General features: G+C 46.4%; 1 protein-coding gene across 3 annotated transcripts in view; it reads left to right on the top strand.

The window, feature by feature from the left end:
- LOC119464887 (coiled-coil domain-containing protein 186) overlaps positions 1-12,192 on the top strand; it is an 86,328-nt gene that overhangs the window by 43,709 nt on the left and 30,427 nt on the right. For all 3 annotated transcript variants that reach the window (XM_049665472.1, XM_037725765.2, XM_049665467.1), the window contains exons 9-11: positions 314-494; positions 5,620-5,694; positions 8,696-8,780. In XM_049665472.1, the coding sequence (XP_049521429.1) occupies positions 314-494; positions 5,620-5,694; positions 8,696-8,780 (341 nt within the window). The remainder of the gene's footprint in view (positions 1-313; positions 495-5,619; positions 5,695-8,695; positions 8,781-12,192) is intronic.

Raw genomic sequence — 12,192 nt, 5'->3', positions numbered from 1 at the left:
TCTTGGATGTTGCTCAGAACCTCTTGTTCACCTGGCACCACGTTACCTCACCGACTACGTAAACTCGTAATGACCGCTCGGACATGAGTCGCAATAACTGGTGGTTGATAGCGGTGGAAATGGAACCGTCAGCCAACGCCAAACCCCAACACACCACGGCGGGTGTAGGTGTCCGTTCCTCTGGTAAATTCCTTGCACAAGTGGGAGGCACCTATTGAATTTTTCATACGTTACTTGCTTACCTGTCTTACTGATTATGTGTTTTAGTGCTGAACTGTCTTTTTGAGCACCCTGGGGGTGGGCTTCCGTGCAGGGAGCGAGAGAAAGTGGTGGCTTCGCAGCAGGAAGTAGAGCGACTGCGGCAGTCAGCTGCCGAGATGCAGGCTGACATGGAGGCCTGCCATCTCAAAGAGGGAGAGCTGCTGGAGTTCACAGAGCGCCTCACCACCAAGAGCGTCCAGCTGCAGTCTGAACACAGCCTCCTGGAGCTCAAGGTGACCAGTGGCCCCACTGTCTGCTCAGCAACACATGCATTTACCAGCTTGTGTGTTACAGAATTCCTGTTTGCATTGACCTTTTGTCCGTAAGCTCTGTATCACAAACTCGTGCGATGAAAGTGTTAAAAAATCAAATGGTCCTTTTATTGCAGATGTCTTGGCGCACAGGGCATGCTTTTAGTGCTGTACTTGTTATTGGCATTGCTGGATTAGTCTTACCTGCTGCATAAACTGTTCATTTTCAAGGGTAAGGTTAGAAGAAAAAAGTATATCCAGCAGCCTGAGTAAAACCACTGATGCACCAGTCTGAAATAGACATTTAGTTAAGCTAGTGGCTTTCCTGCTGCCACAAAAAAAGCCCAGAGGAACTAGAACTAGAATTTGGCAAATCAGTTTTATGGAAGCCCACAGGGTGCAGAAAGATTCATGAAAGGGAAGATTGTCATCTACCTAACTGTAAGCACGAAGCTACGAGGAAAACTCATGCAGGTTTCTCAGAAAGAAAGCCTTGCAGCTAAAGAAAAATGCATCCTGAGCCGGGGTTCAAACTCGAGACCGCCTTTCCAGGGAGATTGCTCTACCATCTCAACTAGCCAGTAGGCTAGCAGATTGCAGAGCAAGGTTGAATTATTCTGCACATCAGGTAGATGACAATGGACCTTTTCAGAAACATGTAGTGCCACGCTTTCCCCTGGTGGCGTTTTTTGGCAAGAGGGGGTGCACCAGGCAGCTGCCACAATGCGAATGTAAAGGCGTCATGTGAATTTCTTGTTTTTATCTTTCATGGTTTTCAGTTGCGAGCTGCTAGTGTGTATACTGCACAACCTTTGTTAAGCATTTTGTGATTGTTTTACTGCCTCAAACATGCCACAGGAAAAGAAGAAAGGTGGCAGGCAAGGGTGCTGTGTACCCGGTGAAATGTTCAACAGGCAACAACAACAAGAGTTGAACAAAGGAGATGTCATGGCGAGGGGCCTATGTAGCTTCACCACATCATCGTTCTGCATTGTTGTGAAGCATGCATGATTTATTGTGTCCAATCTTGTATTGTGGCCAATCTTGTACGCGAACACCCTCCCAGCACGCTCTGGCAGCCACAATCCATGGACTGCACCTAAGATCCTGCGCCACTGCTTTATCATATTCTCAGGTCCTAAGGCCTCCGTTCGCTGGTTTTACAGTCGAATCTTGTTATTTCAAACATGCTTAATTCAAACTTCCGGTTTATTCAAACTCACGCTGTGGTCCCGTCAAAGTTGTGTGCATTCCTATAGGCGAAAACGCCCGGTAATTCGAACGCAAAAGCGTTTACGACGGTTAATTCGAACATACGGCGCACCGACAATGCTCTCAGCAGCGCGCCAAATCACGCAGCGGCGCCTCCGACCGGCATTGCTCCGACACCGCCGCAGAGCAAAATCTTACGAGAGACCCCACAATGCTGCGCGGAGATAAAGTAAAAAAAAAATTACGCGGCGGAAATTTTACTCTCAAATGGCAAGGTTGCCGTTTCACCATCACGCCAGAACACGCGTGTACGTGCCAACGTCTCAGCCAACGCAGCAGCTGCGGCGCAGAGGGAAGCAGCGGCGGAGGCCCAGTCCGGCCAACTTCCCGATAACGGCAGAAAATGAAACTTCAGGGAGCGGGCTAAGCTGGCGCTTGGCTGGCGGGAGCGGCAGCGCCGGCACAGCGGCGGGTGCACACTGAGACAGTCGAAGGTGGGGGAGCTACAAGGCAGTTGAGAGGGAGGGCGAGGGGAGCCACCGAAGCCACTGCCATCGAGCGACTGCGCTGCCAAGGCCAAATCCGCTTCTCAGCCACCCTCCTCCCTCACCTTCGACGTTCTCCGCGCGCGCCCGTCGCCGTGCCGCCCGCTCCCTGAAGTTTCATTTTCTGCCGTTATCGGGAAGTGAGCGTTGGCCGGCGTGGGCAGTTTCGTGGCCCTCGCTCGCGATGTGCTTGCTCGTCGCATTTCACGACTCGCACCGTTCGTACATCGTGCATGAATACTTGAAATATAAGGCCTTCTTTTAATTTGAACTTCTTTTAATTCAAACAAATTTTCGGGCCCCTTTGAGTTCTAATTATCGAAATTCAACTGTATTGTTATCTTCGCAGGCTCAGTGATCTCACAATACATATCTGTATTGCAGTGAAGCTTAGATCAGCCATTATGGAATGCATACAATCGCAGAAAATGATTTTGCGCTTAACGCAGCTCCATTCGTGTTAAACTTTTACGCAAACATCAAAGAATGCTTTGTCAGGCAGAGGGCTCAAAAATTATAAATTAGTGGCGACACCTCCCTTAAGTTCTCCACACCAGCTCATCGTCACGTCATGGATGTTAAAGGCGTTGACTTTGGTCTAGGTAATTTTTTTTATTATTATTAATGAAGGACTACATTGCACTTTAAAAAAACGAAACTTAACCCAGCAAGTTTTGCAAAAAATTTCCTGCACCAAAACGGCACATATATGAGAAAATACTTCAAAATCTGTGATCTAACACTTATATGCTGCCACTTAGGTTTCAGCAAGAATTTTAGAAAAAAAATGATTGGTCTTCATTTTACTGCAGAATTAATGAAAATTTCCTATGCTGAACCAGTATTAAGCAGGTGGCAGAACAGAATCTACATACGTCTGCTCCTTTCCCACCATTCTGTATGTCTAAAGGCACCCCCACATTTGACTTAGCTTTTGCCATTGTGAAGTCGCAACATGTAATTGACAGTATAGGAGGGTTCCAGCCATTACAGACGTGAGCACAAGAAAAAGAAACGCACAGGACGATGCTGGTACCAGCGTTGTCCTGTGTGTTTTTTCTTTTTTTTATACTCGCGTCTGTAATTGCTGGAACCCCCCTATGCTGTCATCATGCACCAACTGGCCCAGCAAACCACACTATTAAAGTGTAATTGACAATGTAAGAGCGACACTACAGCCAAAAATACTGTCCCAGAAGCTCAAGTTCCCAAGTATTCGGGCATTGCACCACCCTCCTCTTCCTAACAGAGCCAAAGAGCAGCTTTTGTTGTCGGTAGATGAGTTCCAAAATTCACCAGGAGTCTCCAAGCAAATAAATAAAAAAAAACATGTTACAGTGTAGACCCCTTATAACCTAAGTCGCTGGAGTCGCGAATATCCGCACTATAAACGGTACCGCACTATAACCAAAGCAACAATTTTCAAGGCCCGCACATATGCAAAACATGTGCACCGAGCAGCCACGCGTATACAACAGTTGAGGAATGCGGCTAGAACGTTTACAGTCGAATCTCGTTAATTCGAACCAAATCACGCGGTGGCGCCTCCGACCAGCATTGCTCCTGCACCACCATAGAGTAAAAGCTTAGGGGAGACACCTCAATGTCACGCGCGAACAAAACAAACAAAAAAAAGAAAGAAAGAAAGAAAACGCGGCGGAAATTTCACCCTCTCTCAAATGGCAAGGTCGCCGATTCTGCGTTGCGCCGGAACATGTGTGTACGTGCCGACGTCTCAGGCACGCTACCGTAGCCACGCATAGAAAATGGCAATGAACCCTTCTTTCTCCTTTATGTTTCCTCTACTTTCTAGTCGCGTAACCTTCCTGCCTTTCCCCTTTCTTCTCTCTCTCTCTTTTTCTAGTCACGTGTTGACCTTGCACGTTGCGGCTACGGCGCAGAGGGAAGCAGCGGCACTGCCCAGGCCTGCCAATGAAACTGCCCACGCCGGCACACGCCCGTTTCCCGATAACAGCAGAAAACGAAACTTCGGGGAGATGGCGCCGGGCCGGCTGCACGGCGGCGGGCACACGGTGACAGTCTGACAGTCGCAAGTGAGGGAGCTGCGAGGGAGGGCGAGGGGAGCCACCGAAGCGGTGGAGTTGCCGAGGCGAAATCCGCTTCCCTGCCGCCCTCCTCCCTCACATTCCACGGTCGCCGCGCGCGCCCTTCGCCGTGATGTGCCGGCGGCGCCCGCTCCCTGAAGTTTCGTTTACTGCCGTTATCGTGAAGCGAGCGTTGGCCGGCGTTGGCAGTATCGTGGTGCTCGCTCACTATGCGCGCCGCGATATTTCACGACTCGCACCACGTGCCCTTCTCCTCCACTTCGTCTCTTTTTCTTCCTCGAGCACTCCTTGGGGCGCTCGTTTGAGGGGAGTGTTCGTCGTCTCCGCTGACTTCCATACTTCCAGGCAGCCGCACTGTAACCAGTATTTCGTTTCCCGCTACTGCACTATAAGCGATACGTGTATACATGGAGTGCTATGGGAAAATTAATGAGTCTGAAAAGACCGCACTATATCCAGTCCTGCACTATAAGCTGTTACGTTATAAGTGGTCTATACTGTATTTGGTATGGGATGTCAACATCTTGGCATAAGTTTTGGAAGTATCTCCTTGCATATAGACTCTCTTATGCAGTTCTCTTTGTACTTAAATATGATAAGGTAGTTTAATCAGGATACTTTTTTCTATATTTCCAAATTTTCTGGAAAAATACTTTTTTCTTCATGTTTTCTTTTACGCCTTTAAAAGTTCTGTCAATTTTACATCTCCTTGTGCTTGATAAAACATACAAAAGCTACATAGCATTAACATATTTATAAGGCCAATGTTTAGTCCACATAAATGCTGATGCACAGCATAGCACAACTGCTGTGCTGCCTTGCTTTACCAAGAATACCAAGTTAACAAGAGTTGTGCTCATAGGACACCTGATGATCATGATGCGTAATTCACAGGAAACATTCACATATAAAAGTTGACTCGGTGCAGCATTATTGACGACCCTGTTGTTACAGCAGCCCATTTCTCTGGCCTTATTTTATTTATAGTCAATTTGCATTGGTTGCTGTGTGGTATATGAGCATAGCTAATTAAAGGGTGCAGGCCTTTCTCATATGAGAATTGTGTAGGCTTATGGATGTAGTTCTCCGTTAGTCAACATGTACACAACTGTCAGTGTGCAAGGTCCATGGCCTGGCTTTCTACATGTAGTCCGTGTCGTGACTTTTACTGTAAATAATGTTACTTCAGATGTAAAGTGCTTCGGTGTAAGGTGCTTGCTGTCTAATGATTCTTTTTCTGTATTTTCTTTTTCTCTCCCTCTCTTTCATATGGTGAATGTGTAGGCCCAGAACCTGGAAGAGCAGAATAGCAAGCTGACACAGGAAATTGCACAGCTCAAGAAGCAGAATCGAGACCTGGTAAGCCCTGTGCTCCCTCTTGTCTTCTCATGCTCTCTTTGAAATCCTACATTATGCATAATGCAAACAATTGCAAGTAAACATTGCATTTGTTTTATTTATCCCCTTTATGGTTCCATTTAAATCTTGCATCTTGCACTATATTGTGTGATGGGCATGTAATGACATTATTTTCACCCTTTATCTCTCCAGTTTATGTCTGGAATACTGTAAAAAAAGTTGGGCCTGGCTTGGCCCTATGGTGCACATCGACACCCTCAATCAGCTCTGCTCAACATGACAAACCTGCATCTTGAACCCAGCTTGATAATGGTCCTACGTAAAAACTAAGTGACAGCTAGCCAGAAAATAGGTAGCTTTTCTAGTGAATAGTATAGGTGTAAGAAGTGGCAATATAAAAGATATTGTCCAAAACAATAAGTTGACTATCATTTCAGTCCAGACGTAAGGTCGTCCCTTCTTTGTTACGTACTTAACACTAACAACCTTGTGTACACAATGCTATTACCAACCTCCTTGAGCCAGAAACAAAACATAACTCTTACCTTTGCAGACGTTTCTTGCAAGAGCTGCAGCCAAAAGGTTTTATCGCTGAGTAAAATTTGCTTAAAACCACAAAGCTAACATTTTTCTTGCATTCATTTGCAGGCATTCATTATAGCAAAGCCTTGTATTCAAAACTCTATCATAGAGAATGCAGAGCCCTGTATTGCCAACACTGCACCGTAACATGGCAGGAGTGAATTTATGCCTTTGTTTGCACGCATGCAACCGTATGAGTGGTACTACAGTTAAACCTGGATATAACGAAATTGACAAATTCCCTAAAAACTTTGTTATGAAGAGGATTTCGTTATATGCAGGTTCGGCACGAAAATTTGAAAAAGAAACGCTTGTCGTATTTACTCGATTCTAACGCGCCCTCGATTGTAACCCGCACCCGTTTTCCGTTTTCGTCGAAGCACTCATCCTTGGAATGTCACACCAGGTACTGGATGCGTGGATGCGTGTTGTTTCGCACAAGCGCGAGGCGTCGGAAACAAAGAACGAACGACATGATGGCGTCGTAGCGTCGTATAGTGTCTCCTAGTGTCGGGTTAGTGAAGTGGCGCTGCCACTACGTTGCAAAAAAAACAAAAACATTTTTTTTTCCTCCTTTGGCAACATCAACTGGAAAAGGAGAGTGCCGGCTTGGTGGGCTAGGCCAGCTGCAGCAAGCGGCGGGATCAGGTTTGAATAAAGGGAGGGGGAAAGGTCACGCCCATGGCAGAAAGATCGCCAGGTCGAGGGATGCAGGCCCACCTCGCACACGCTCACAAGCACGCACACGTGTGCTCGCTCTCGCCTCGCAGTCGCTGTGAATTCAAGCGCGCCAAGCCCGACACAGCCGCTTCGCATTCTGTCGCGGCGGAGAAGGCGCTTCTGGTTGCTGCTCGCGCGAAATTGACAAAATTTGGGGCGAAATCTCTAGGTTGTCGGCAGGGAAAATTTGTTATTTTGAGGGGGTTTCCCGCTGCTACTTCGTTACGTAGAAGTCTCAAATACATGTGCTTCTATGGAGTAATGGTGGGGAATAGAAAAACTTCGTTATATCCAGTAATTCGTTATATGGAGGTTCATTATAAGCAGGTTTAACTGTATTCACATTTTTATTCGCTTGGAGTCAGGCCCAGATCTAGCCCAAGTGCAAAGCAGAGGAGAGAGGGGGTCCAATTCTGGTGCACATGCATCTAGTTTAAAAAACTGGGCACTCATGTGCAGAACTGGTGGGCCTGGGCCTGACTTCAACTCAAGGGCACACTATGCTTTTCTACTTGCGTATTCAGCTGTATTTTAAATTTCGTTGGTAGAAAAACAGCTGGAAATACCCTTTAAGACGCTGTGTACACAATTGTGTACGTCAAGAAAGTGCATCAACAGCAAAAGCATTGACGAAAGTAATGATTTATTTAAAATGTGTCGCATGCATCTTGAAACTGTTCTGATTGCAACCGTGTTGCAAGTTGGAATAATGGGCTCGAAATGTTTAGTAAAACGACAGGCAAGGTAGACAGTTGTGTGTAGGTACTTGCTCGGTGCTAGTTTGTCGTTGTATGTAGTTGGTTCACTCCTTTCATGGTTTTTCACAGTGTGTTACACCAGGCATAATTTTCAAGTGCCTGGATGGGTTCTCTTCAAGCCTGCTAGGCATGAAATAGTTGATGTTCACATATGTAATATTCCTGTAGTGAGTTTTTGCATGGAGTCCATATTCTGGAAACTTGAGAAAACTCACTCAAGAGTTGAACATTCTTCATTTATTATGCAGCTGTAAGCTTTTTATGATTTTGAATATGCAAGAAATGCGGTGAAAGTAAGTTTTCAATCAACAGAATTCATTGGCATCTGAAATGGTTAAACACCATTACCAGGCTTATATAAATAGGCCAAACTTCTAAGTATAATCTGTGTTTGCCTCGTGATGAATGAAGTGAAGATGCTGTTGAGCCTGGTTCGTTATGTCAAGCACAGCAAACAAACTGCTTTTGACAATATGCTACAATCTGATAGGACGAGTACAACTTGGACTTGTCTGTTATTTAATGCCTGCTTGTTGTGAACCCTAATAGACACATGGTGTTTTGTTTTTCTTGACCTTAGTCATGCATATGATAACTGCATGGTATTTACATGCATAGAGCTGGCTGTGTAGTTTTTTTATTATGGCTGGCTTATAAAAGCATTTTTCAATTTTTTGTGCACATAATTCTGTCGAAGTTAAACCGTGTGCTCACGTGAACAGCTTTAACCCTTCCTCTACCACTGACGAGTATAGTCGTCACCAAAATTTGCATCAACATAGATGATTAGGGGTATAGTCATCATGAAGCGGAAATCTCTGGTTAATTTGGTACACTTTTTGTCATTTCTTGCAGTACAGAAAGGGTTAATAATAAAAAAGCTGCAAAATTGATTTTTGGGTGCTTGCATATTCTGAAATGTGGGACATAATCTTATGCAGGCATCTAACCTTGAGGCTGAGCAGAAGCAGCGTCAGCAAGAAACACAACTGCTAGCACGCAAGCTTGCTGAAAAGACCAAAACAAGTAAGATTCCGGGGCAGTCCACATTTTTGTCTGATTGAACTATACAGGTGAATGATCACTGTATAATTTCATCAAACACAGGACAGAGGCAAATAAGACACATGTGCCTCTTGCTGTCAAGTGGATTTTATTCGCTTACATGTACTTATGGGTTCAGCAGAGTACTGTGTTGGGCAAATTGGTGCATAGCTAATCCGACATACTGTGGCATAAATTAAAAAAGGTGCGGAAAAAATTATTCCAAAAGACTGCCAAATCTAAAAAGCAGCTCAGTTTTATGCGTCTTCACTTTGAAAGACATTCCTAAGTAGGTACCTTTGCAATCACTAATAGATTTTGCAAGTTTCAACAAATTGAGTTTCTTGCGCTAGGCTACAACAATGCTTTTTATCTTGAAAGCCTTAGCAGATAAAGGAACAAAGTTCTCAAATCCAAATAGGCTTTCTCCAGGAGAAGGGGCTGAGGCATGACGACAAAGACACCTTCTTTGTTGGCCTGAAGAAGGGACAGATCATGGTCTTTGAAGAAAGTAACAACTTTTTCGGTTGAAAGTTTAGGTCGAACAGTGTTCCGGTCAAGGAACCCTCAAGAAGGCAACACTTGCGGTCTTCATCTTCAGCTCTAAGAGAGACACTGCGGTTCAGAGCCAGAAGTTTATGAACAGGTACCTTGAGGTTTGAGGTCAAGGTGGTATTTCGGCCCTTTCTGTCTCTTTTTATCTTTCGGCCAAGGTCTTGCCCCTTTGCCATTCACCCTGTGTAGATTCCAGCATGCTAGTGAAGACGAAAGGAGAGAGAAAGTCATGCATCAGTGCAGTAACTACCTCTAACCCCGCTTATACTTGGAGAACTCAAAAAACTTTTTGCAGCAGAAGATTTCTGAAGCAGCGTCCTTTGATAGTGAGTCCATTCTATGGTTACTTATAGAAGTGTTTCAGGGCCCCTTTAAGGTGGCATGCATTAGGCTGGTGGTTTCACCATTGAAAGGTCAGCATGTAACATGTAAAGGTCACTGCTTTTTACTGTCTTGCTCTGACTGGAGAGAAGTAGGAGAAAAGCCTTATTTGAACAAGGCTAGCGTCTTTGACTTACATGCCAGAGACACAAGTTGGCATGTGTACTGGCAGTCTGGGTCTCATTCCAACAAGTTTCTTGTGTTGTATACCTCCACTCACTCCATATGAAATGAGCAGAGGCTTTCACAGCTTCCATGCTTACCCTTCACAAGTCGCACCACCACTGTATGGATGGCAGATTTCAAAGGCTAGCCTTTTGTCAGACTAAAAATGTGAGCCAATAACTGCAAGGAAATTTCTCAAAAACGTAGAGATCATGCAGCTACCTGTCACATGAATAAAATAGACAATATAAGGGGGTTTATTTACAAAACAGCTAGGGCTACGCAACAGCCTTGGCTCAAGAGCGTCGGTCGCTGTCTCGCGCTCTCCGGGCTGCAGGACTTCCGTCGTTCACTCGCAGTGGTTCCGGACTCTCTTCCCCACTACAACAAGGCATTTTGCTGTTGTCATTCTGTACATCTGTCTGAAGGCAGTTTTCTCTGCTCCCAACAGGTGTGCACCACTTGCTGACATGTCATTACAGTGAAATCCCGATAATTCAAAATCTCTTAATTCGAATTGATGGATAATTCAGACTAGTCTGTTGTTCCCGGCAAAGTCCTATGTATTTGAATAGAGAAAAACTTCCACGAATTCAAACTCCAGAAACCACGCAATGGTTATTTCTAAAAAAATTTCTCACCCGCATGGGCTGCTTTTCGGAAAAACCCAAGCCAAAGGCCAAGATTCGATGCCTCACTAGCTACCGTAACTTAGCTGCCATAAAAAATGACAGCCTGTGGGAATTTGGCTACTCATTACCGCCTGTTTTTCTGCCAAGCTCAGTTGCGCTATATACAAGTCACATTTTTAATGCGTTAGCATTAGGAGTGTCAAAGTGAAAAAAAGTGTGTGTGTGTGTTTGTGTGTGTGTGCGTGAAGTATTATATATATTTATATATATTGCAACTAACATTGGTCTGCTCCAGACCACCATCAGTTGCACTTCGTTCCTCGAATACGCAGGAAGTGTGTCGAGTGAGCTCCTGAACACTTTGCGATGTGGTGAACACATTTTAAATTATTAACCTGGGACCTCAAAGATGTGCGATGAAATACAGTGGAATCTTGATGATAAGAATCTCACGGGGTCACGAAAAATATTCGTATTAGCCGAAATTCGTATCAGAGGTGAACTCACTCATGTCCACATATGTAAAAGGCATTTACAGTATAGACCACTTATAACGTAACCGTTTATAGTGCAGAACTGGCTACAACGCGGCCTTTTCCGGCTCCTGTTTACCCTCCCATAGAACTCTATGCGTACGCAAACCGCTTACAGGGCAGCCACGTGAGATGAAATACCGGTTTATAATGCGGCTTCCGCGGGAAAATCTCGCCGACAAGGGCGGTAGCGAGCACACTTCTCAACGAGGTGCGCCCACCGATGGGAGAGGAGATCAACGAGGGCGATGCGGAGGAGGAGCATGAGACGTGGAGCATGAGTCCAAGGGTGATAAAATCGTCGCCGCGCGCCATATGTGTGAGTGAAAGCGCGCGGGGGACACGCGCCTTCGCGAAGGGCAAACGCGACTACCGTCGCGCGAAAGGTCGTGGGGGTATGGGAGGGAGGGGAAGTGGGGGGGGCGGGGCGACGCTGTGCTGCGGCACCAAATGCGTATCTTGCAACCGGGGGCAAGGGTAACTGGCGAGGCAATCTCCACGCGAAAGGAGCAAAGCGGGAAGGCAGCGCGAGAGGGAGGGCGGCTTTTACTCTGCCAACAAATGCGTTCTTGTGCTTTGCGCCTGTGCCGGCTGTTGGTGTTGTCGCGTGCACCGTATCTTGAAAGCGATCTCCACACGGCACAGCTCTGACCTACTACGGAAGCGTGCAAAGGGGGCGGGTCAAGATTTACACTCGATCAGTCAGGCCGGTGTCGTCAGCGAAGCTCAGTAGCGCACGGAATAGCTTCGCGTGACTTGACATGCAGCCCGAGGGGTGCAAGATTTCCTCTGTTGTCGAACAGGGCAAGCCGTGCGCGTGGTAGATGCGGGCGAGGGTGGTGCGCGCCGTCGAGAAGGCAGGGCACTCGCAGAGTAGGTGCTGCAGCGTTTCAGAAGCGCGGCAGTCTTGGCAGAGGGGTGAGGGGGCCCCGCGGAGGCGATGCTTGCGCTCGGCAGGCTAGACAGAATCGGTCCGGAGTGCGAGGAGGAACGCGCGCTGGCGCCGTGTCCGCACCTCCGCGCCAAAAGAGAAAGGGAGAAAGCCCGTGACTGCGCGCTGTTTTCTTTCGCGGCCGTCGGTGGGGCAGCGTTTATTCGTATCAACCGTTCTCTAGTACGTTGCAAAGT

The sequence above is a fragment of the Dermacentor silvarum genome, chromosome 1 (assembly GCF_013339745.2).
Source record: "Dermacentor silvarum isolate Dsil-2018 chromosome 1, BIME_Dsil_1.4, whole genome shotgun sequence".
NCBI lineage: Eukaryota > Metazoa > Arthropoda > Arachnida > Ixodida > Ixodidae > Dermacentor > Dermacentor silvarum.
This window is presented reverse-complemented; position numbering and strand designations above follow the sequence as displayed.